Source organism: Coptis chinensis, chromosome 2 (genome assembly GCF_015680905.1).
Source record: "Coptis chinensis isolate HL-2020 chromosome 2, ASM1568090v1, whole genome shotgun sequence".
In the NCBI taxonomy this organism is placed as follows: Eukaryota; Viridiplantae; Streptophyta; class Magnoliopsida; order Ranunculales; family Ranunculaceae; genus Coptis; species Coptis chinensis.
The window spans coordinates 92,279,378-92,305,244 of record NC_141457.1 but is presented as its reverse complement, the minus strand read 5'-3'; the positions used below and the strand labels follow the sequence as shown (position 1 = coordinate 92,305,244).

Here is a 25,867-nt window from a genome sequence, read left to right as displayed (position 1 = left end):
GCCTTCTGCACGTTCCACAGTAGGAACTTCTAGTTCTAAGTCAACAAGATCATCAATGAAAGCTTCAGGCTTCTCACCATTCTCAAAGTCTACTATGGTTTGGTCTTCCAAGAACACAACATCTCGATTTCGGATTACCTTCTTGTTGATCGGATCATAAAGTTTGTAGCCAAACTTCTCATCCCCATAACCCAGAAAAATGCACTGCTTGTCTTTGTCATCAAGTTTGGATCTCTCATCCTTGGAAATATGAACAAATGCTCTGCACCCAAATACCCTCAAGTATCTATAATCTACATCTCTGCCTGACCATACTTTATATGGATAATCACTATTTAGAGGCTTCGAAGACGATAGGTTGATCACATGTACGGCTGTGCGCATTGCTTCTACCCAGTAACTTCTAGGTAACTTAAAGTGAGACAACATGCATCTCATCCTCTCTACAATGGTACAGTTCATCATCTCGGCTATACCATTATGTTACGGAGTCTTGGGAACGGTCTGCTAATGACGAATCCCATGACTCTTACAATACTCTTCAAACGGCCCAATGTACTCTCCCTCATTATTTGAGTGAATACACTTCAAAGGCTTTCCTGTCTCTCTTTCCACCATGCTATGGAAAGTCTTGAACATGCCAAGTACTTCATCTTTGGTCTTCAGACTATATGCCCATATCTTTCTTGACGCATCATCAATGAAAGTCAAGAAGTACGGGCTTCAGGTGGGACTTCACTTTCATAAGACCACATAAATCTGTGTGTACTAGCTCAAGGATATTGTCCTTTCTGTGAGAGGGGAATCTTTGGAAAGACACCCTGTGTTGCTTTCCAACCAAACAATAAGTACATCTATTTAAAAGCGTACCTTTTATGTTCGGCAAGGCTTTTTGTTTGGCAAGAACTTCTATGCCTTTTTCTCCCATATGACACAGTCTCTTATGCCATAGTTCGGAGGAAGCTTCTTCTTGTACTGCATTTTAACTCTACTTTACACAAACTAGCATGTGTCTTGTAAAGCGAGCACGTTTTCTTCCCTTTGGCTACTATAATAGAACCTCTACTCAATTTCTATACCCCGTTACCAAACGAGTTTTGAAAGCCATCATCATCTAACTTCTTTGTGGAAATTAGGCTTAGCCGAATGTCAGGGACATGTCTTACATCCTTGAGTGTTAAGGTGTAGCCGACATTGGTTTCTACATGAACATCCCCAATGCCTATAATCTTAGAGACTCCAATGTTACCCATCTTTACCTCACCAAATTCACCACAGCTGTAGACAGTGAAGAATCTCCTATGCGGTGTGACGTGATAGGATGCTCCTGTATCTATCACCCATTCTATATCCTGACATGAGGTACTAACACAGCATTCACCACAATTTGACATAATCCCCACTAGATCATCATCTGCTATTACGGCAGTATCTCGGCTTGTGCTTCCGTTCCTCTTTACCATGTCTTCATGTACACAGTTATTCTTTTCACCCCTCTTCAGTGTTTTACACTCATACCTGAAGTGACCTTTGGTGGCACAATAATAACATTGTCTTTCTGCCTTAGGAGTTCTAGCTTCACCCCTAGCTTTGCTTTTGTCATCACCTCTAGAATGAGATGGTTTTCTTCTCTTACCTCTCCCCTGCTTCTCTGTAACAAAGATCTTTGAGTGAGAGGAGTTGCTTCGTGAACCCCTTATTATCTCCTCATTCAACAATGCCCCGGTAGCCATCTCCATGGAAATGATTCCATCCTTAGCGGCTCCGTTAAGAGAAACTGCTAATGTCTCCCAATTGTCGGGTAGAGAGTTTAATATGAACAAAGCCTCAACTTTGTCACTCATATCAATCTTCATCAAATGCAACTAATTGATGGTATTATGTACTTCATTAAGATGCTCAGACATCGAAAAACCTTCTTTGTACCTCGTGTTAGCAAACTTCTTAATGAGTAGTACCTAGTTTCCGGCCGACTTCCTCTCATAGAGGTTTTCGAGTTTCTTCCACAAGCCAAAAGCGGTAGTCTCTTGGGATACATAGGAGAAGACACTGTCATCAATTCACTGTCGAATGTACCCAATTGCTTTTTTGTCAAGCTTGCTCTACTCAGCCGCAACAATTGTGTTTGGTTTTACTCCTCCATTCTCAATGGCCGGGTTGTGTCAAGTTCTTGTAATATAACAAGTCTTTCATATTGGCTTTCCAAATAGTATAGTTAACTCTATTCAAACTAGTCATGCGAGTATACAGAATGGTCAATCTCAACAAGCTATTTCAACTCAAACCTCATCTCAAGAATTTTATCAAACACCTTCTGGGCAAGATTTAGATAACAACCTTGTTGGGCTTAATCCAACCTGGCTCTGATACCACTTGTTGACAAAAACAATATATGCCAATCTATCCCCACTAAGATAGCTTACACTTGGACAATCTACTACTCCAATAAAAAATCTAATCTTTCACTACAACCAACAACTATAATTCTAAATTATGGATATAACTATCACAAACAAGCAATAGAAATATTAGAAAAAGTAAAACATACAACAACACAAAGATGTACTGTGTTTCGGCCAATGATGTTTACTTCCACAAGAGCTAATATTTTTAAGATTAACTAGTATTACCCCCTACTAAATGAGCCAATTAGGATTTCCCCCCCACTAGATGGGAAATTAGAGTCTCCCCCCTAAATATACGGTCAACTTGGTTTGACCGTTAACTTTCAAGTCAAACAATTGAAAATTATACAAATGCCCTCGTTATTTTCAAAAAGAAAATATTCAACTTTAATTAGGTGGGGGCATTTAAGTCATTTTCAGTTGTTTGACTTGAAAGTTAACTATCAAACCAAGTTGCCCGTGTGTTTAGGGGGGAGACCCTAATTTCCCATCTAGTGGGGAATCCTAATTGGCTCATCTAGTAGGGGGGTAACATTAGTTCACCCATATTTTTATAAGTATGGAAAGGAAGATTACAATTACTCATTTTAAGTCTCTTCACCTTATTAGATCACTCCTCTCCGTACAAATTTTTCTCTTTGCAAGAGTTTTTTCTCAATTTTGATTGCTCTCAAAATTGAGTTTTTATTCAAGACTTGGTTTTCCAAAACCTAACTTATGTTTTTATAGTAATCTGAAATTTTGGCGCGTCTGTGAAATTCCGCATTACTATAAAAAAATCAGAAACTTAAGATGTTAAGGCATGAGCGTGGGCGTGCTCTTGACAAGGCCAATCTGAGAGCGCGCACCCTCTTATTTTTCTATCTCAAAACTTCCAGTAGACATGTTTCGTGAGAGGGCTGAAAAAACCTATGTTCTTTTTCACGGCAAGGGCGCGGGTGTGTCTTGGTCACTACCAATCTGAACACGTGCGCGCTCAGACAACAGTACCAATTTCTCTCTTCCTCTTCCTCATGTGAGGGATAACTCCAACAATCTATTAACACTACTAAAGGGCTGTCCTTTACCGTGTTGTCATAGCTCCACGTCATCTTAACAAAAAAAAAGATACAAAAAAATATATATATATATTCATAACCGCAAAGCGTACCAAAAAGAGACAAAAAAAAAAGTATATTCATAACCGCAAAGCGTACCGTTTCGCTCCCGCTATTTTCTTCCCTCGCAGAAAAAAAGAAATTAAAAACCACAAAGCGTTTCGCTCACTCTCTATTTTCTTCCCTCGCAAAAAATAACATTAAAATCCGCATAGTGTACATTTCACTCATTTACTATTTTCTTCCCCAAGCTTTGCAACAATTGAGTATAAAATGCTTGATCCCTCCCTCTTTCAATCCCTCACTGATTTCTAATCTGTTGTTTTTTCCAACCCCTTTTCCATCCCTTTATTTATCATTTACATCATACACAGACTCTAAATGATCAGGCACAAATGAATATTGTTACCAGGGAGGAGGCGAAAAAGTCGAGATTCCTTCGTCGAAGTATTCTTCGACAGAGATACAACAAGAGGAAGATTGAGTGTCTATGTAATAGGCACTTAAATAAAAGGTCCCGACCGATTTCTAAACGTTCTACGCCTAAGGTTTGTTTACATTCACGTACTGTTGTTTGTGCGGATGGCACGACTACAACAACCACAAGCCATACACATGGTTGCACCGTTGCAAATGATGGAGTTAGTGTGACTTTGCGAGATGAACAGTTTAATGGATGTTCACATAATAATGAAAGAGACACAGGTATGATTAATGGGTTATTTTCTTTTTTTAGTTATGGAGTTATGTATGGGTAACATAGATATGACTTAATTTTTTAATTTCATTATAGGCCATCTGTTGGAGACGCATTATTTGGGGCCAATGGAACATATCTGCAATCATTGTGGAGCATTTGCCTGGTATGAAGAAAGGAACCAGAAATCGAAACGGCCGCGTCGTCCATCTTTTTCGATTTGTTGCCAAGCGGGAAAAGTCCAATTACCTTTACTAAAAGACCCACCTCACTTTTTGGGTCAACTTTTTAGAATCTGAGAGGAGGAAGAAGAACGCGCAGAATTCGGGAGAAATATCGCTTACAATATGATGTTTGCTTTTACATCAATGGGTGGGGAGGTAGATAGGAAGATAAATAAAGGCCGGGGACCCTATTCCTTTCGGCTAAAAGGTCATAATTATCATAGGCTTGGTACTTTACTACCGAGCGAAGGATATAAACCCAAGTTCGCACAGTTATACATCCATGATACGCAAAATGAGGTACAGAACAGGTTGAATTCACTCAGAAAGGATGACAGGGAGGACAACTTGGATCCTGAAATTGTTAAAGGTCTTATAAAGGTATTAGATGACAATAATCATCTTGCACGAACTTTTAGAATGGCACGAGACAGTTTCAAAGCAATGTCATTTTTAGATGTTAGTCTCATGGATTATTGGAAGTCGTAGTAGGGATGCAAGGCAATATAACCGTCCAACTTCGTCCCGAGGTTGCCGCTATTATGGTGGGCAACGGTTTGGAACACAACGGACGGACGGGATATTATTGTTGATAGAAAGGATGCGGCTTGAAAAGAATCGGTGTGTTTTGTATCCAAGTTTTATGGCTATGCAATATCCATTCTTGTTTCCTTATGGGGAGGATGGGTTTATGGTCAAAATCCCTTATCGTGACACTGGTGGAGGAAGGACTACCAAGCCAAAGCGGTCGCGATGAGAGAATTCTATGCGTATAGGATTCAAAGCCAGAGGTATGAAGAAGGTCAGGCGTTGATCCGTGGAGGTCGGGTTGTTTCAAAGATATGTTGTAGATGCTTATGCTTGCATTGAAGAAGATCGCTTATTTTGGTTTAGAGATAATCAATCCAAAGTCGAGCAGAGCTATCTGATGGACTAATGGATGCGGTTGTTGCAGAGAGACACTACAAATTTATACATTGGGAAGAGAATTGTCTTGCCTTTGACATTTTACAGTGGTCCACGATATAAGATCTGTAATTATCGGGATGCCATTGCTATTTGTAGATGGGCGGCACACCGGATCTTTTATTACATTTTACCTGCAATCCAAATTGGCGTGAAATAAGAGAGGGTTGAAACGTATAGACGGACGTAAGGCGAGGATAGGCCGATGTTGTTGCACGTTTTCAAGATGAAACTGGATGCAATCATGAAAGACTTAAAGCGTGGTCGGTAGCTTTGGTCGGGTTCTTGCGTATATCATAGATTCTCGCACCACGTTTTTTTATGCTACACTCTCACTTCTTAAGGTAGCATACTATATTAACTATATAATTTTCCCTCCCGCAGCGGGTTTACAAAGAGAATTTCGAAGAGGGGACCGCCGCATGCGACATCCTATTGTTTCTTCATCGTGATGATAAGCCAACTACCATTACCGATGTTGACAAAATAATTTCAGCAGAACTACCTGATAAGATAGCTGATCCAGTGGGATATGAACATGTTGTTCAGTTCATGATGCATGGGCCATGTGGATTATTGAAGAGTGATGCACCTTTACGCGATAAAAGGAAAATGTACTAAGCATTTTCCAAAGAAATTTTGCAGTGAAACTTCTTTTGATGATGCCGGTTTTGCTGCGTATAAAAGAAAAGACGATTTAAGAACAGCTACGAAGAGTGGGATTCAGTTGAGCAATGGTTTCGTAGTGCCCTATAATAGAGACTTGGTCGTAAAGTTTGATGCTCATATCAATGTAGAAATCTGCAACCGGGGGAGATCGGTTAAATATTTATTCAAGTACATAAACAAAGGCAGTGATAGGGCTACAGTTGTGGTTGAAGAGAATTTATCTAATGTCGAGCCAGCGGAACAATCTACCGTTCAAGAAGTGGATGAAATCAAAACTTATCTTGATTGTAGATATGTATCTGCTCACGAAGCATGTTGGCGGATATTTAATTTCCCGATTCAGTTCCGTGAACCGGCTGTAGAGAGACTTTCCTACCATTTAGAAGGTGAACATATGGTTATCTTCCATGATAGAGACCACACAGTTGATGTAGTCAATAGGCCAAATGTCCAGAAAACTATGTTCTGAGTGGTCAGATACAAACTCTTTGTATGAAGATGCTAGGAACTCAATTATGTCGAATTTCGATTAAATGGGTTTGGCACAAGGATGAAAAAATATGGACAAGAAGGGCAAGTGGGACAAAAATTGGAAGATTATATTATGCTCATCCAACATCCGGAGAAAGATTTTATCTTCGTTTGTTATTAAATGTTGTTAGAGGTCCACGGTGCTACGAAGATATTCGGACAGTAAATGGTGTCACATATCCTGATTTTAAATCGGCATGCTTAGCTTTGGGATTGTTAGAAGATGATCAAGAATGGCGTGAAACTTTGGTCGGAGGGGTTCTTGGTCTACGGCGGTTCTTTACGTGAATTGTTTGTCACACTTTTGTTATTTTGTGAGGTCACAAATCCACTTGAACTTTGGAGTGGGCATTGGGAACTATTGTCTGATGATATTGTGCATAGAGAACAGAGGGAATCAAGGGATCTTACTTTGCAACTTAGTGAGGCTGAAATTAAAAATTTAGCATTGAGAGATATTGAAAGAATTCTGAGCGGCCATGGAAAAAAGCTGAAAGACTTCTGCATGCCATCACCGGATTCTTCATCCTATCAACACCCGCGTAATAGTTTGTTGAGAGAGGAACTGTGTTTTGACAGAGATCTTCTTGCATCTGATTTTTCTAGGTTGCACAGTGGGCTTAATACTCACCAAAATATTATTTTTGATGTTGTCGTTGAAGCTGTTCATTCGAAAAAGGGAGAGGTTTTTTTTGTCTATGGGAGTGGAGGAACCGGCAAAACTTATTTGTGGAAGACAATAATATCAAGGTTACGTTCAAGGAGGAGAAATAGTTCCGTGGTGCCGCCCCTCGGGATAGCTTCTCTTTTATTACCCGGAGGAAGAAGCGCACATTCAAGGTTTAAAATTCAGTCATAGCTGATGATGATTCATGTTGCAACATTCCAGTTAAGTCACATTTAGCTCGCCTAATACAAAAAACTAGCCTCATAATATGGGATGAAGCTCCTTTAAACCATCGGAATTCTTTTGAGGCAGTTGATAGAACTTTCAGAGACTTGATGCGTGGAATAAATCCTAATTCAGAAAATAGGCTTTTTGGCGGGATAACAGTTGCTTTTGGAGGAGATTTCAGACAAGTTCTTCCTGTGGTTAGGGGTGGAACCCGAGAAACAATTGTTGGAGCATCAGTAAATAGATCATACATTTGGGAGCACTGCCGAGTTTATACATTAACCACTAATATGAGATTGAGAGATACCGAGATTGACAGTGTTGGCGCAGAGTCGATGCAAGAGTTCAGAGAATGGATATTGAGACTTGGAGAAGGGAAGTTGCCTGCAATTCGGATGTTTGAGGATGAGGATGAACCATGTTGGATTAAAATACCAGATAGATATCTTATTCCTTGCAGTCCTGATCCTATTAAGCAGATAGTCTCAACCATCTATGAAGATTTGAAACAGCAATATAAACATATTGACTATTTGCAAAATAGATGCATCCTGACTACGACAAATCAGATTGTAGATGACATAAATGCTCATGTTATTTCTCTCATACCTGGAGATTCACATACGTATTTGAGTGCTGACTCGATTAGTTCAGATTCCATGCCAACTGAAGATCAGGATATTTGGTATCCTACTGAATTTCTTAACACTTTGGAAATGTCTGGTATGCCAACACATGTTCTTCAGCTAAAAGTTGGAGTGCCGATTATGTTGCTTAGAAATTTAAACCCGAGTAGAGGACTTTGTAATGGCACTAGGATGATTGTTACCATTTTAGGAACGAGAGCTTTTGAGGCAGAAATCTTAACTGGTAGCCACATTGGAAATAGGGAACCGATCCCGAGGATAGTGTTGTCTTCATCTGATTCGAGCTGGCCTTTTACTTTGAGACGTCTACAATTTCCAGTTAAGATATGTTTTGCGATGACGATAAACAAGAGCCGTGGTCGACTTTGAGATATGTTGGAGTTTATTTGTCAAAACCCGTCTTTTCACACGCCGGTATATATGCCAGATCACGGACGGACGTCGTCTGCTGATGGACTTAAAATTTTGATCAATCACTCTGGCAGTGAGAAACTAGGTTATACAAAAAATATTGTTTACAGAGAGATTTTCAATAATTTGCCTACAGGTAACGCTTTATAAATAGTTAAATTATTTTTACATATTGCTATCTATTATTTTTAAATAGTGAAATTATCATGGGTTTTCTTTATAACAGATTCTGGGTCTGATGCCGTCGCTTGATCAGTCACAACCCTCACATTTGTAAATACAATCCAACTTCTCTTCTTTTATTTGGCCTCCCATAATATTCTCAAAGGTATAAAATTCGCTTCTGGCCACTTCACTTTACTTTATAGATAAGGAGGCCAATCCTAATACAACAGATGATGCAGTCATTACTCCATTGAACTATGTTGCTGAAAGAGGTTTTTTTCCTTTGCCAATTTTTTTGTTTCAATGGATGTTCTTTATTGCTTTGAATCACTAACTTGGGTTGGTATTATCACAGCAGGCAACCAGTTATTCGAACTACTACTTTTTAGAGGTTCTGAGGTGAACATTGTCTCAAGTCTCGGAACGCCTATACAGAGCGCAACGAGTGCTGGAAAGCATGAAGCATTTCAAACATTGTTGAATCACCGTCCTGATGTAAGATTTCGTTTCATATCTATGTAACTATGTTAATGTAGGCTACATCTTATCGTAGGATCTTGAATATTGTGCAACGGTTCTGATTTCTATGCTATGACACTTTTTTGTTATCTTTATATCTATTAGAACATAAATGACAATCATGCAGAGTAAATTTTTATTTGTTACTACTAATATTAGCTCTATCAAAATCCTAATGTTATAACATCTTTGTTTCTTATCTTATGCTATAAGACTTATGATGTTTTTCGCCTCTGTTAAGTTTTTTCCAGTTGGAGCTAATATAATGTTTTTCCCCCTCCATTAAACTGATGTATGCTAATATATGTACATTTGCAGCCCGAATTATACTATCAGTGCCAATACCCCCTGGCAGTTTCTATTCTTGCGGAGTCTTTGAGTTGCATTGACATTTTTATGCGGGTAAGAAATATACGTATTTGTAGGTTTTGTGGTGAAGTCTGACAACTTTGAATTTAAGTTGAATGGTTGCGGGTAATAGTCAAATGTATTGCAAAAGGTCTTGGTTCAGAATAGAAGTTCCTTGGCTAAACGAGAAACTCAAAGTGGCCATAGAGAAAGTGTGGTATTAGGAAGCTTGGGAATTTCGAGATGTGCTCACAACATCCACTTAATCCAATGTTAAAAATCTTATAAGGGGGTTTACATGTCTCCTTATATTTCTTAATATCGTATGTAGATCCATTGCCTTGCTGTATAAATTATATAAACTGATGATGGGGCCTCATCCGTTACCGGGTAGAAACATAGAAATGAGAATAAATTACAAACTTATAAATGAAAAAAACAACAACATTGGTGGTGTTGTCATTTCAAAGATGCTTGAGAACTGACAATCAGAAAAGGTGGTGTTGTCATTGACAAACACTTGCTTTGGATCGACAAGCACCTCTACTGCATAGTTTCTAAAAGACATCCCGAATTCTCTATTCCTTTGTCTATAGTGATTGTTATGGCTCAATTTATAAGCTGTGGTATATACGTTTCACATTGTAATCGTGTTGTTTGCAGATATGTTGGTACTTTACCAACTCTTGGGAGCAGTTCAGGATCAAGGGTTCAGTTGGCATAATTGATAACTCAGTCCCTGATCCAGTAAAGCTTCAGGTAAGAATCGCTAAACTCTGGTTATCTTGCTTCAGCTCTGAAGCATCGTCCTTTTTTATATTTCATCCAATATGTTAGTGGTGGCTAGGATTTATTAGGTTAAAATGATAAACATAGGCTTTGACTTCTGTCTTCCATTTTGTATATGTTACATGCTTACGAACGTCATAAACAAGTTACTTTAGGAAGCACCATAAAAATCTTATTCAATAAGTAATTATCGCAGCCTTCGCAAGCATATACTGTGATCAACAGATAGAACCCACCCAACCTCTATATACAGCAATGACATAAGCAACACGAGTTAACACTTCAAACCAATTAAATTTTCCTGTGCCACTACTCTTCTAAGGCTTGGTATGAGGAAATTTTCACGGGAGTCTCTAAATACCTTAACAAGTTTGAGTAAAGCCCTGATGAAATACCCTTTGTTCCCATCTCTAATTTTGATGTTGACAACATGATTGCTTTGCCGATGGTGCTTATAACAAAAAAAACGTTGTTTCAGTTTTTACTCCGAAAAAAGAATTTAAAAAAATGAGCTACATTTAGTTATTGGTTTATGTATATAATGACAATTTTGATATGAATTATTTAACTGTTTCTTAAATAGTAATTGCTTCTCGATTGTTTAGTCTCATTTCACGATATGGAGAAAAACTTTCATATATATATATATATATATATATATATATATATATATATATATATATATATTTTACATTGCTTATCTAAGCAAGATTCCCACGATTATGTGACTAAAGCTATAGAAGTCTGGGCCTTTGAAACGACTGAACTGTTGTCACCCACATGTATGATGAGGCAATGTGTAACATGTATAAAGCTCATACACTTTATAGAAACCTTCTAAAACCATTAACTTTCTGTTCCTAAAATGGAAGGTTAATGCACTAGAATAGATCTTAAACTCACTTCGAGATGCCCCACAACTTCAAAATTCAATCACAGAGCTTTTTCTCGCTCATATCGACTTCAAATTTCCCAAAAATGGACAGATCCATCTGCTGAGAAGTTGAAGGGTGTTGGGATTGAAAGAGAGAGAAGTTATCCAAGTTTGGTTGGGTCCACTGTGAAAAGCGTTGTTGGTTTCACGGCTTCTTCTGCTTCAGGCTACAAATGTGGATTTGTTGTGATTCTCTAGCTCTTTCTCGAATCACTCACGGCTGCTTTCCCTGTTTCTCAAGCTCGCGAGGTAATTTAATTTGTATATATTCATTTTTAGTTCTTAGTTAATAATCAATGTAACACTGCTTTCCGCTTTATATTTTAGTTTGATAATTTAGTGAAACTATAGTTTCTCAAAAACAAAATAAGTAGTTTATTAATTAATATATTGTGAATGCAGGTGAACTACGTTTTATATTAATTAGCTTTTTGTTAGACTTTTAAGTATATACATAAATAGGCCAATCCTATAGCCAATGCCAGGTGTCCAATATTGCCAACCTTAACTTGATACATTAACTAACCAGGTGCCCAGAGCTTGGTGCTGCAGTTATAAATAGGCCAACGCCTTGCAAATTTCCATCGCTCCAATCCTAAAACTTTGATATTCCTTCATTTGTTTAACCAAGGGTTAGGTACTTTGAAGTTTGAACTATATATACATCCTAATAGGCTAAGAAAGCATATTACAGTAACACATTGGTTACACAAAAATGGAGGAATTCTCCTCTGTGGTTAACGGATCTTATTTCACGGGAGTTTCTACCTACGAACAAGGTTGAGTACATACGATGAAATACCCTTTGTTCCCATCTCTGATTTTGAGATTGACAGCATGATTGAAAGGTCTACCAACCTTGATTGTTCCAAGGGCTCATCCCTCCTTGAGGCACTTGACTTGATCTCAGAACCCAATAGACCCACAGACAAGCCACTACGTCTCCCACTTAAGCATGTTTACAAGATTGGTAGTATTGGAACCGCGGTCGAGTTGGTCATGTCGGCACGGGTTTGATCAAACCTGGTATGGTTAACACCTTTGGCACTATTGGATATACCAATGAAGTTAAGTCAGTCGAAATGCACCATGAGGCTCTTCAGCAACCGCTACCCGGTGACAATGGTGGTTTTAAAGTAGAGATTGTTGCATTCATTCAATTATCGGCGACTTCAATTGGTGTCTCACAATTAGTTCTAGCTCGCAGTATTCTTTCTGCGATAGTCTAAAATTTTAATTCTTATTGAATACATGCTCTCTGCCTTGGTTTAGAGGTATGAACGTTTAGAGTAGAACATTCCATTATAATTGTGTATGTCATTTATCACTTTTGTCGATGGTCCTTATAAAAAAAAACCGCTTTTTCAGTTTTCACTATGAAAAAAGAATTTAAAAAATGAGCTACATTTAGTTATTGGTTTATGTATATAATAACAATTTTGATATGAATTATTTAACTGTTTCTTAAATAGTAATTGCTTATAGATTGTTTATTCTCATTACACGCTTCGGATAAAAACTTTAATATGTTTTTCTATGCATTGCTTATCTACGCAGTATTCCTACAGTCTGGTGACTGAATGCAATTTCAGCCGGCTTTGGAAATCAAACAAACAAAGACTTTGATATACTTTTACACCATCGCTCATTTGCTGCAATTGTATCGAATCTTATGTGATGGAAATAAATGTACAGTATCAGGTAATTTTGTTTTGATTTTACTCATCTTACCAACCCTAGATGTATCTGTTCCCTGTAAATGATATTATGATTCTCTTCTACATAGCTTATTCTGATGTGCAAATTTTTCAGTTAATTACAGATGATGCTTAAAGATTCTATTTCTTCTCGGCCAACGTTAAATGCAAAAGGAGTTATGAAAACACGTCGACTCATACCCATTTGTGAACACATTCTCAAAAGGTCGATGCACAGACTGCACTACTTGAAGGAGTGGAATAGGGGCTATCTTGGATTCACATCAGAAATTCTACATGGAACTAACTAATTCGAGCCGTTACATCTACATGAACATTGTAACCATATTAGTTGTATGATAAAAGAACTACGTGTCGCTTTATCCGTAAGTGGGGTGACAGTTAATCCCCCAGGTATGTAGGCAACCCAGAAGTTACTTGGGTACAGTGGCAACTAGATTTACAAAATAAAAATATCAATTCTTTATGAGCATTTAACAAGTGTACTATTACTTTTAATGATTCTCGCATTTCTCCCTAAACTATCATTAAAATTGAGTCTAAGGAAAGCTTGGTTGTTTCCATATATGTATATATATGCAGGTATGCAATGATGGTGGGACTATTTCTACATATTCCAGGGACAATCATCTCTCTCATACTCCTATATATAGTGTGACTATTGTTGACCTTATATACACTAAGATCTTAACATATAAGCGGGGGTAAACTAATGCAATCTATGCAGATTACGTGTATTGGTCGTTAAAGAAATCAACAATATAATATACTGTTTAAAAACAATGTAACTCATTTCCAGCTTGGTTGTTTATATTATTCGATAGAATATATTAAAATAAATATTACTGTGTTTTTTTTTTTTCCAGTTTACGACTACCTCTTCATTATATCTATGTTTTTTTCCCCAATAGCACTTATTATTATTATTCAGGTTCATTATATCTATGTTTTTGATCCCCCAATAGCACTTATTATTATTTGACAAAACATTTCAGCAGCAGCATATAATTTAGTTACTTCTAATGGGCTACATTCAGCGTCCCCTTATGTATCCCACACAGATTTTGGACATTTCTATTATGCAATATGTGGCCGCTATCCGTTGCCCTTCCAAAAATAACGCGCCTCTTCGCCTTAAAGAATCTAGAGCCTTCCAACTCTTCCAATCGGCGTCCTAACTGCCTCAAAGCTCTTCACATCTGCTTCGCAACGGTTCGGCGCTATTAACCTTTCTCACAGTTAGTTTAAAAAACGTATATCCATTGTCAAAAAACAAGAATGCTTGATTCGATAGTTGTTACTAACTTTTCAAGTGATGGAGACCAGCGGCAACACCTCCAGAAAATCCTTAAAGGACATTATCGATATGTTAAGGGGGAATAAATCAATTGTTAGCCAAAGTAAAATGCAAGGTTCGATTCATAGTTTCGAAGCTAAAGTTTCAGAAGTTATATATAACTTTGATCCTCTCTGTTGGACATGTGTAAACTGCGGCCAAAAAGTTGATGACAAATGGTGTGGGAGATGCTATGATCTGGTTTCTCACACTACTCCAAGGTATTTTTATTCATTATCGTGTATTTTGGTTATTTGGTATAGAGTTCTGCCTTACTATTGTCTACATACAAACTTATACTTTTATGTACTCATGTTTTAATGATAAGGTATGGCCTCCGTATTAAAGTAGAGGATCAAACATTTTCCTCATCAATTTTTCTTTTTGGCAATCAAGCCGAAAAGGTTCTTTCGATCCCTCTCGATGATTTATTTCAACTGAATCAAAAGGTTAGAATTTGATTGCTCCATTTGCTTTTCCTGTTCACAATAACTTGATTGGTCACACATTTTTGTTTCCACGACTAATTGATGTTACTTCATTTTAGGAAGGAGGTTCAGAAGTCATAAGGGCCATATTGGATGAGCTAATAGGATTATCATTTGTTTTCGAAGTTAAAACTGATGAATCCAGTTTTAGCCCAGATGAAGCACTAATAGCCAACAGTGTCTTCCTGCTACATGATGATTATACTGATTGTATGCGGCAAGAAAATGGTCATGTTTCAACAAATGCATACAATAAAGAAGGCTTTCCAGTTTATGGGCGCCAAAGGAATGTTGAAAGAGATCCTTTCATGAACATTTACAAATTCCGGCTAAATTACATAAAGGCTAAGAGAACTTCGGATATACCAGAAGACTATGAACCATTTACCGCTGCAGATCGACTACCTTATGAAAACTGTGAACCATTTACTACACATCGACTTCCTTATGAAAATTTTGTCAAAACTTCCAGTGCTTCAGAATGCATGGAGATGTTAGATTGATCCATTAAGTAAGTCTTGACTAATTCTATTCTGTAATGGTTATGTATGACATTATCACTTTTAAATTCTATTATGTAATGGTTATGTATGACATTATGGATCAAGAATGATCTTACTTAATGTTGTAATTTTTACTGTATGAAACTTCCATTGTAATTTAATTACTTTTCAACATTCATCATTTGCCTATTATGCTCACTGCTTTTTTAGTTATGTTTTCAATTGTGTAACTTATTCATTCACTTTGCAATTTATTCGGTTGTAGCGTCTTAATTTTATTGATTTCAATTCTTGATTGCTTTTTCTCTTATACCTTCTGTATTTATTGTTTGATCAGTCAACTCTATGAGTGTTTACATGAATTAGACAAAACTTACTTCATGGGACGCAAGAGTTGAAAAGGGTACCTGCACAACTGAGGACGAATTAGACAAAACTTACTTCATTGTTGGGCCAAATGCTAGATATGCCAACGGTTTTCATGCTGCAGGATACAGGGATTCTTTTAAGTCCTAACAGAGCAACAGTGGAGGTCCTAGCCCTGATTTGAAAAGAAGGTACCAAAACAACTACTCACCTAACACATTGGGGGACATGCCATGACGAAAGTAAATAATTACCTTACTACAACTGGTCCTCATAAGGTGTCTTTAAATCAATTTGGAAGCAAAAAAAAATATTGATATAAGTTTGATATTAAGTTTAGTCATAAGGGTCGTAATGGCCATGAAGCTCTGGAAGAACTAGACCACTTGCGAAAATGGATTACTGTAAACTACACTTCTATATCTGTTGTTACTCTTATGCACTTCTTTAAATGTAAACTCTACCAATCCAAATAGATTAGGCTGTGCAACGTACAAGCCAAAGAACTAGGAACCCACTCAACACCAAATTTATAAGCCGAGCAAAAATGATCTCTTCATGTGGTATACATTCCCAAAAACGACGGCCATTGCCCAAAAGGGTATGCTGTCCAGAAAAATCGCTCTGCAATAACCATCATCTACTGAACTGGAACTCACCGCAACATACAATGTTAGCAAACAAGGAAAGCTTCTAAACAGGCTTAGAGCAGTAGAATTCTCAACTAAGCTCTCAAAGTTCAACTCCAATAACATAGTGGGAAGAATATGATAGGTAAAGCTGATAATCCTGATGTATTCCATTTTTCTACACACTGTTTTCCATTCCATTTCTAACTAAGGCAAGTACTACAAACATAACCCTAAATGTTCCAAGGCTTCCCTGTATTACCCCATAAGTCTGTTCTTACACTTGTGAGTTCACCGTTCTCGATGTAAAGATATAGCAACTCAGGAAGGGAAGAAGGATTGCGCTGGATAGACCTGGTCTCTCCATGGTAGCACCTAAGGTTCAACTCTTAGACATGTCTAGCAAAGCAGCTCATCTGGTAACACGGTTATCCGTCCAACCTCTATCAATCGGTCTTTCCTCTTTCAATCGCTTTATTCGGTCCAAACGGGAATCTTGAATCTCTAACAATCGCATCTATCTGACTGATGGGAGAGATCGGCTCTATGGCCGCTTTTCCTTAAACTTCAGCCCTCTTTAAGCTCTCTTCTAGGGAGGGCTTAAGTAAGTATTGAAATCACCAATCAATAGCCATGGCAAGTTAGACTGATTAATGAGAGTGAGTTCTCTCCATAATTGTCTTCTACCAGTATACAAAGAATAAGCATGAACAATTGTAATCAGACAACCATTGACTTCCACTGTAATTTGCTGAGGATATTGGACAATGAGGTTAGGTGCAGGTATATTGCTCTTCCACAAAAACAAAATATTTTGGCAGTGAGATGGATGCTAATTCACCTTCACATGCTGGCACCTTTGGCTTCAAAGGAATAACCACATTTATAAAAGAAAAAAAAAAACTCCCCGATACCAACGTGCCGTCCCCCGCAGTCGAAGGGATATTGGTGGCATTCAAGTTACTGCATTCTGTTCTGACCAAAATATGGAAGCTCTGTCGCTTACTTATCCAATCTGGCAGCTCCTCTAGGGAGGTGTTTTTGATATTTGATCCGACTCCACGTCTTAATGGCAATGAGGATTCATCATTAGAAACTATGCCGTATTAATTTATCTCTTAAACCACAAATGTACCACACAACTTATGCACACCTGCAGTTGAGAATTCCGTCTCCAAAGAGGCATCCTAATAATGGCTACCGCCTACACGACGTTTTACTTAGGCGAAAATTGTAGTATCTGCCTCGATTGTGCATTACACATAACTGAACACAAATACTCTGCCCCAACTCATGGAAAAAAACAAATTCATTCCAAAATACAGTGCCATTTCGATAACTTCCAATCTATTTTTTTTTTTATATTGAAACGTAAGACATTTAATTATATAACTACCTTTTCCACTAGATAAAATTTACGTTCATTAAATTGAGAAAAAACTACAAGATAAAATGCAGTTACAGCAATATATCTATTCTCGAACTTTCCGACCCAGTATAGCAGTTACCAACTGCTTTGTTCTCAATCGTCACAACACTTCAAATTTCGCTCTTTTCTCAATCGTCACTCTTTTCTCTTTAAATGGACGTGCCTTTGACAGATTTCAGATGGTTCCCTCCCAATAGTAAAAAAAAAAGACTCTCCAGGTGCTCCTCTGCTTCTCTCCATTCCACACTTTTTCCTTCAGATAAATTTCATAATGTTGATTCATTTCTTCATATTTTTTAAATTTGTTATTCAATTGTAGATCGAAATGGCGGCAACTTCATTGGACCAGCTTGATAGGTCTAAGAAACATTGGAAAATTATGGTTAGAATCACAAGAACTTGGGAGGTGTTTGACTTTGAAGATGGTGATAAACGCATAAGCTTGGACTTGATATTACTTGATACCCATGTATGTATCTTTCCTTTTAATCTTTTGGCAATGAATACCATATTTTTTTTTAAACATCTTTAGTTATCGAAATTTCAAATGGTCATTGCAAACGTTTTACAGCTTGCTAATTATGAACGATCGTTTCAAACGGTTTTTAGACACACGGTCATTGCAAACATCTTAGGTGTTACAATAAACAGAACCATTTGGATTAGAAACCAAATTGCTAATTTGTTAGTTATGTTATACAGGGCAATCAGATGCATGCTACTGTTCCTGAAGAAGATGCTCTTAAACATGAGCGTGTTCTCCAAGAAGGAAACATTTGTATCATCACAAATTTTAATGTAGGGTCTGCGAAAAAATTTTTGCGTCCTGTTAACAATATACACAGGATATTCTTCAAATGGGATACAGTTGCTAAACTGATGAATGACCAATCCAACAACTTCCCAATGTATATGTTCTCCTTCAAGACTTTCAATGCCATCAGTTCTGGCTATGAAGAAACTCAAAATGCAACTGGTAATCACACATGACAGAATTTTAGCATTACAAACTTATACAATGTATTCATTACCTTAATACACTTTTTGTTATTGAATTACAGATGTCATTGGGATTCTGATATCTATGTCCTACATTAAGGAAGGCACACCAAGCGTTTCTAAGAGAAGGGATATTATCATACAAAATGAAAGGTAAAAAAAATTCTAATAGATAGTGCTCATTTGTATATATAACATATAGAAAATTATAATAGAAAATTTGTTGTTATTTATGTAGAGGTCATCAATTGAAGATTACACTTTGGAAGAAAAAAAGTCTCGAAATCGGAGAAGATAATATTCGAACATTTGATATTGCTCCTATTGTAGTTATTACATCCACCAGTGTGACCTTCTTCAATGGTACATATTTTACAAAATTTTTTGCTTTGACATAATTAACTTCGGGTACAAAGTTATCAACATAATCAAATGTGTCCAAACAGGTGTATACGCTCTGTCATCTACAACTGCAACCAAGGTTTATATTGATTTAGACATCCCAGAGGCACGCCCTTTGGAAGAAATTATCAAGTAATATATTGTCCTTCTAATAAATTTGAAAGCTACTTATCCCATTAGCTATTTACCAACATGCGTACTTATATACATTTTATAGATGCGAGGGGAAAAAGACTCAGTTGTTAACAATGCCATTTGTATCATCTTACGACGATGATGTTTTGGATAATCTTGACATAAAAACATTGCAGGATATGATAAGTGCATTGGATAAAAAGCCTTCTATGGTAAGGAAACAGCTTATACAATTTGTTTTTACCTACTCTTTTTTGTTTGACTCTTTGAAAAATAATTACCATAATTTTTTTTTTCTTTGTGTTTCTTCACAAACACAGGGTACAATGTACACGTGTAAAGCAAAAATTTGTGAAGTGCTACATGATTTTAAGCCTTTTTATTATAGCTGCGGTAAATGTGTTAGAAAAGTGATACGCAAAGACAACAATGATTGGTGAGATGGTTGCCATACTTTTGTTACAGATGTGAAGCCAAGGTTTGAGCTAAAACTCCTATTGTAAATCATTGAATCATATTTTATACTTAACATCTTTTTCCCTTTTTGAAAGGTATATGATTCGAATCCAAGTTGAAGACTCAACACACTCTATATCATTGGTGGTTTTTGACAAACTTGCTGAAAAGCTTATATTGGATCCTGTTGAAAAATTGGTTGATATGGAGAAACAGGTTAAAAACAAAATTGTCGGTGTTATTAGAATATTGTTTTTAACGAATGTGACGTCTATACTATAGTTCTTACTTACTATATTGTTGCTATGTTTAGGATAATGGTTCTGAACTGATCAAAGAAGAATTGAAGAAACTGATAGGAGTATCTTTCACTTTTGAAATTAAAATAACTCCATTCAATTTGAAAGATAAGAATAAATCATTTACTGTCAGCAAAATCTTTCACATAAATCGGGATATTCAGATTGGTGGCATACATGAGAATGTCCAAAAGGTTTAGTATCCGACTCACTTACTATTATGCGTAAAAGGTAATTTTTCTTTGTAATGTACACTTAATTGTTATGTATTGCAGGATCAAATAGTTATTGATCAGCAAGACAATGATTGCTCGGAAGAAAACGTCTTGATTTCCAAGATGGTAACCTCTGACAAAACAAATACAAAGGTACCTTTTAGCTTACTTATATGACACTTTAATATTATAATATGATTTCCCCACCGTATTACATTTAAATTATTGATTCTGATGTTTTTTTTTTTAGTTTGATACAAATGACGCTCCTAATGATCGCTCTACCTTGACCTACAAGTCAAAGAGAATAAAGAGGACAACTTATAAAGTAAGTATGATATCAAAGTTTTCAGGACCAGCTACAACATAAACATATCACTTACTAAGCAAAATTAATTTGTTTTGTTTGCAGAAGTAAAATTGATGATAGTCGGATAACTGTGGAAGTTGGCTAGGAGTGTACTGTCTTATCTATATAAGTTATTTTAGATGAATAACTCTCACTTATGAGACTGATTCGTTGTGATTTAGTTGTTGAGTTATCATACTATACAATTTATTCCTTTTTGTATTTCTATCTCCCATATATATAATACTAGGGGTGGCACGCATATGCTGTTTAAATTGAAACTCTAATGCAAATGGGATTGAGATTCCCTTTTCATCCTGCATTTAGATCGTGGAATGGACTCTAATATATGATTGCATGTTAGGTTGCTTGGACTTGCAACTAGGGCTTAGAAGGTCGAGAATTATATTCATGTTGTGTTTGAGGCAACCGGCCTCTTTCGTTTTCTGCAAAGTTTAGATATGAGTTTGGCTCCTTATCCTCTTCCCTTATTTTTAGAACAAATCCTTATCCTCCGCAATATATTTCTATCTAACACAACTCAAACAACTCTAATGTTTAATGACAAAATTTATTACCGAATCAGAAACTAGAAATAACTTTGATCACGAGCCATTATTTTGTTTGCCTCATACTTTTCAAGCGTGTTGTATGCAGATAACATCCAAGTCTTTTCTCAAGATAAGAATTTGACATGCATATTGACTCAAACTTTAAGTTCAAATGGCTTAGTACGCAATATATACTTCATCTATGTTGCCTGTATACCATCCAATTCTTTACTCTATACAATAATTCAGATGTCTTAGTATATAATATATACTCTTTACACTTCTATATATCATTTACTCTTATCTAGGGGTTATAGTTATAATCTGTTTGCGTAAAAATCTTCAAAGTGGGTCTATGATAAAAACAAATTGCAGTTTAACCCCGTGACTTCCGATGACATGTTTTTATAATAATCTAGGATTCCAGGTATATCAAATGCAGCATCTCATCGACCCTTTATGCCTTCAATTCCATTAGATGTCTGTTTTTGTTGGGTTGGTGGAACCGTCGAGCTTTGCTCCGGTTGTCCGTATACCACACTCACCCCGCATCGATGATGAAGAGCGACAGCGCTTTCGTCCATCATGGCCTTCGGCTCGGCAACAGCGCTTGATGCCTAAAGAGAAGAAGCGGCCAGCACACTTAAGCGCCAAGACTCACTCCAGCTTTATTGAAGAGGGCGCCATACACCTAAGCGCACTTCAGCTCCGGCTTTATTGAAGAGGGCGCCACTACCTAAGCAGCGCACTCGGCTCCGGCTTTAATGAAGAGGCTACCACACCTATGAAGCGCCAGCGCCAAGCTCGAATTGCGGCCCAAGCCCATTTTACTTCCCCTTTGTCTATGTACACCTATATAAAGGAAATAGATTAGGGTTTTGAAGTACAACTTTGAGAGATTCATTTCTAGGGTATTGTGGGAGCTCTGTTGAGCTAGGGTTTGAGTGAGGCCTCTTCTTATTGATTCTTGATCTCTTGTAAACTCTCCAATCTTTGTTATAAAGGAAACTTCGGCTCTTTGTGTGTGGATGTAGGTAACATTTACCGAACCACCTAAATCTCTGTGTCTCTTTGCATTGTTACTTCCATTATTATTTGTTGCTATGAATTGTGATGATATTGTAGTGGTTTTGCTTTGTTGAGGTTGTTGTGATAACTACCAAAGTCTTGGGTGGGTGATTTCCTTGGTGTGATCTCCAAGTTGAAATCATTTGGGATAGAAAGTAGCTAGATTGAGGTGTGACTTTCTAGTGAAATCTCCCAACAAGTGGTATCGTGAGCATAGGGGATCGCGGTCGAGCTTCTGAGGTGTTTGAGGAAATTCCTCCGAGAGGTTCTCCAATCGTAGGTTTTGATTCAAGAGAGTTATGGCGACCGAAAAGGAAAGCTACAAGATAGAAGTTTGTGGAACAAACTTCGCTATTGGAAGATGCAAATTGAGGATGTTCTCTATCGAAGGATTTGATGGAAACATTGATAAGTGAGAAGCCCCGAGGAGATTCCACAAGATAAATGGGATTTGCAAGATAGAAAGGCCTTGGCCACAACGCTTGAGTCTTTCGAAGTCGGTAGCCTTCAATATTAAAACCGAGAAGACGGGCTAAGTCTCTCATGGAGGCACTTTACTACGATGTATGAACAACCCGGCCGCGAAAACAAAGTCTATTTGATCACCAAGCTGTTTAGTATGAAAATGTTGAGGGGACCTCCTTCAGGATCACCTAAATGAATTCAACCAAACTAAGGACCAATTGGAGTCGGTTGAGATTACATTTAGTGATGAGGTGCTAGCTTTGGCGATACTTGGACAATTGCCTCCAAGTTGGAAGGCGACTATGGTATGCTATTAGTGGCTCAAGGGAATGACCAAGTTGAAGTTTGAGCATGTTGTTAGTATGGTACTAACCGAGGAAACGGAGACAGATTGTCCGTCATCTTGGGGATCAACTTCGTGGTCGGCATTGAGCATCGAAAGTAGGGGAAGAAAGCCAAACAGAGTCAGAGTAAGAAGAAGTGGAGGGGAGATCGAAATCTCAAGCCTCCCAATTGCAAAGCGTTGAACACAAACCTCGAGACATAAGTGAAGTGGTGTGCTATAATTGTGGTAGGCCGGCCACTATAGCCCCAATTGCCGGCAAGAAAAAAACAACAACAACATTAATAAGAACAAGAAAAAGAATCAAGAAGCTAATGTTGTTGAGATGGTAGATGACGGCTTTGATATGTTCGATGGAGCACAAGAAGGAGTCTTGGGTACTTGATTCCGCAAGATCTTTCCATGCTACCTCACATCGAGAGTTCCTTGAGAACTACACCGAAGGTGACCTTGGAACGGTCTTTTCGGTGATGACCAACCTTGTGACATTGTCGGCAAAGGGTGATGTGCATATCAAGATGAATGGCTCGTCATGGTTATTGAGGGACGCCGGACATGTTCGGATTTGAGGAAGAATTTGATTTACGTGGGGCAATTGGCAAGTGAAGGATTTGTTCTGGTCTTTCTTGGTGATACTTGGAAAGTCTCGGGCGGTTCATTGATTGTTGCAAATGGTAAGAAAGATGGTACTCTCTACATGACTGCACATGGTTGTGAGTCGATTGCTGTGGTACATGGCAAAGAGGATCCGAATGTTTGGCACCGCAGACTTGGTCACATGAGTGAGAAAGGAATGAAAATCCTTCACTCTTCTGGTAAACTCCCAAAGTTTGATCGCTGAAATTGACTTACTCGCGGAGAACTGTGTATTTGGAAAGCAGAAGCGGGTGAGTTTTCAGAGAATGGGTCAGACTCCGAAAGCTAGAAGGCTTGAGTTGATACATACAGATGTCTGGGGGCCAGCTAATGTCTCTTCACTTGGCGGAAAGTCATATTTTGTGACTTTCATTGATGACCATACTAGGAAGGTGTGGGTCTATTTCTTGAGACACAAGAAGTATTTGAAGTGTTCAAGACTTGGAAGGCCATGGTTGAGAATGAGACAAGCTTGAAAGTAAAGAAGTTGAGATCCGGCTAAACGGTGGAGAGTATGAGGATTCGGGTTTTAAGAATCTTGTCTTGACAATGGCATCAAGATGGAAAAGACTTTGCCGAGGGGACACCTCGTGAGAATGGGGTTGCAGAGCGGATGAATAGAACAACGACAGAGAGAGCTAGGTGTATCATTACACTTCAGCGAGGCTTGCCCAAGCAGTTCGGGCAGAAAGTGTTAGCCACAATGACTTACGATCGATAGAGGACCATCGGTGCCTTTGGATTTTAAGATTCCGGAGGAAGTGTGGGCGGGAAGGATGTGAACCTTTCCCATTTGAAGGTGTTTGGTTGTGTGTCCTATGTTCACATTAGTGACCAAGCTAGAAGCAAGCTTGATGCTAAGTCACTAAAGTGCACCTTCATCGGCTATGGCGGTGATGATTTTGGGTATCGCTTTTGGGATGATCAAAATCGGAAAATCATTAAGTAGTAGAGATGTTGTGTTTAATGAAAAAGGTGATGTACAAGGACGAGAGATGAAGCCACAAAACCAAGGAATCGGGTACGAGAGCGCACGAAAGTATGTTGAGTTGGAAGACTTTGATGTAAGTCGTGGTATAGTGGGAGCCGATTCGAGGAGGATGAGCAAGTAGTAGTGACTCGAGAGAGAATAATGAGGATACTACACCACGAGTCCATCTCCACCTCGTGCCCCAAGGAAGACAAACCGGGCCACATGTACCGAGTTCTAGATATCCGCCCTCCACCTATGTGAATTACTTGCTACTTACTGATGGTGGCGAGCCTCAATGCTATGATGAAGCATTGGAGGTGAGTGATGCAAGCAAGTGGGAGCTTGCTATGCAAGATGAGATGAAGTCCCTCATCTCCTGTGGCACGTGGGAGTTAGCCAAACTACCCATGGGCAAGAAGGCTCTACAGAACAAATGGGTGTATAGAGTCAAAGAGGAACATGATGGTTCCCAGAGATACAAGGCAAGGCTAGTAGTCAAGGGTTTTCAGCAGAAAGCAGGCATTGACTTCACAGAGATATTCTCCCCAGTGGTGAAACTGAATACTATTCGGTCAGTGTTGAGTATTGTTGCAGCGGAAGATTTGTATCTTGAGCAGTTGGATGTTAAAACTGCCTTCCTCCATGGTGACCTAGTTGAGGAAATTTATATGCAGCAACCGGAGGGTTTCATCAAGAAGGGTAAAGAGAATATGGTATGCAGGCTCAGAAAGAGCTTGTATGGTTTGAAACAAGCCCCTAGCAAAGGTACAGGAAGTTTGATAACTTCATGCAAGGAAATGGCTACTATAAGTGTAACGGCCGACCATTGTTGCTACTTCAAGAGGTTCGACTCGCCTACATCATCCCGTTGTTATATGTTGATGATATGTTAGTAGCGAGTTCTGATATGTCAGAAATTGGGAGATTGAAAGAGAAGTTAGCAAGTGAGTTCTCTATGAAGGATTTGGGTGCAGCGAAACAGATTCTAGGGATGAGGATCAGAAGAGATAGGCAGAAAGGTATTCTGGAGTTGTCTCAGGCTGAGTATATTGAGAAGGTATTGAAGAGGTTCAGTATGGGTAGTGCGAAACCAGTTTGCACACCTTTGGCAGTCCACTTCAAGTTGTCCAAGGAACACTCTCCCAAGACTGTTGAGGAAAGAAACTTCATGGCTAAGGTACCATACGCCTCTGCCATTGGAAGTCTTATG

At 38.1% G+C, this 25,867-nt stretch overlaps 2 protein-coding genes and 3 long non-coding RNA genes across 8 annotated transcripts; all 5 read left to right on the top strand.

The window, feature by feature from the left end:
- The first annotated feature begins 4,567 nt into the window (after positions 1–4,567).
- Positions 4,568–8,500, top strand: LOC147518976 (uncharacterized). Its single transcript, XM_086594047.1, has 5 exons — positions 4,568–4,804; positions 5,774–6,003; positions 6,721–6,838; positions 6,909–7,305; positions 7,479–8,500. The coding sequence occupies exons 1-5, from the start codon at positions 4,568–4,570 to the stop codon at positions 8,498–8,500; spliced, it is 2,004 nt and encodes a 667-aa protein (XP_086450173.1).
- A 65-nt stretch (positions 8,501–8,565) lies between these two features.
- Positions 8,566–11,463, top strand: LOC147518975 (uncharacterized). Of its 2 annotated transcripts, none has more exons than XR_015214170.1 (5): positions 8,566–8,678; positions 8,769–8,979; positions 9,066–9,202; positions 10,238–10,333; positions 11,350–11,463. It is a non-coding gene; the product is annotated as an uncharacterized LOC147518975 (long non-coding RNA). The 2 variants fall into 2 exon arrangements; XR_015214169.1 differs by having other exon boundaries at positions 9,063–9,202.
- A 12-nt stretch (positions 11,464–11,475) lies between these two features.
- LOC147518974 (uncharacterized) lies at positions 11,476–13,481 on the top strand. Its single transcript, XR_015214168.1, has 3 exons — positions 11,476–11,546; positions 12,855–12,998; positions 13,110–13,481. It is a non-coding gene; the product is annotated as an uncharacterized LOC147518974 (long non-coding RNA).
- A 607-nt stretch (positions 13,482–14,088) lies between these two features.
- Positions 14,089–15,486, top strand: LOC147518973 (uncharacterized). The gene is made up of 3 exons (XR_015214167.1): positions 14,089–14,572; positions 14,680–14,800; positions 14,899–15,486. It is a non-coding gene; the product is annotated as an uncharacterized LOC147518973 (long non-coding RNA).
- A 2,306-nt stretch (positions 15,487–17,792) lies between these two features.
- On the top strand, positions 17,793–20,847 carry LOC147518972 (replication factor A protein 1-like). 3 transcript variants are annotated; one of them, XM_086594821.1, is made up of 13 exons: positions 17,797–17,984; positions 18,086–18,235; positions 18,469–18,742; positions 18,828–18,918; positions 19,004–19,128; positions 19,212–19,299; positions 19,385–19,514; positions 19,623–19,780; positions 19,854–19,974; positions 20,072–20,251; positions 20,333–20,425; positions 20,523–20,600; positions 20,685–20,847. In XM_086594821.1, the coding sequence occupies exons 2-8, from the start codon at positions 18,092–18,094 to the stop codon at positions 19,740–19,742; spliced, it is 972 nt and encodes a 323-aa protein (XP_086450947.1). In that variant the 5' UTR covers positions 17,797–17,984; positions 18,086–18,091; the 3' UTR covers positions 19,743–19,780; positions 19,854–19,974; positions 20,072–20,251; positions 20,333–20,425; positions 20,523–20,600; positions 20,685–20,847. The 3 variants fall into 3 exon arrangements, with proteins under 3 accessions (XP_086450949.1, XP_086450947.1, XP_086450948.1); XM_086594822.1 differs by lacking the exon at positions 20,072–20,251; XM_086594823.1 differs by lacking the exons at positions 19,854–19,974; positions 20,072–20,251; positions 20,333–20,425; positions 20,523–20,600; positions 20,685–20,847 and having other exon boundaries at positions 17,793–17,984; positions 19,479–19,514; positions 19,623–19,721.
- The last annotated feature ends 5,020 nt before the right edge of the window (positions 20,848–25,867 follow it).

Coding starts and splice junctions, on each gene's coding strand:
- LOC147518972 (XM_086594822.1), top strand. CDS start 18,092: ATGGCGGCAACTTCATTGGACCAGCTTGATAGGTCTAAGAAACATTGG. Junction 18,919..19,003: donor ATTATCATACAAAATGAAAG/GTAAAAAAAATT, acceptor TTATTTATGTAG/AGGTCATCAATTGAAGATTA. Junction 19,515..19,622: donor TGGATAAAAAGCCTTCTATG/GTAAGGAAACAG, acceptor TCACAAACACAG/GGTACAATGTACACGTGTAA.
- LOC147518976 (XM_086594047.1), top strand. CDS start 4,568: ATGGGTGGGGAGGTAGATAGGAAGATAAATAAAGGCCGGGGACCCTAT. Junction 6,839..6,908: donor AAGAATGGCGTGAAACTTTG/GTCGGAGGGGTT, acceptor TTATTTTGTGAG/GTCACAAATCCACTTGAACT. Junction 7,306..7,478: donor CTATGGGAGTGGAGGAACCG/GCAAAACTTATT, acceptor GCAACATTCCAG/TTAAGTCACATTTAGCTCGC.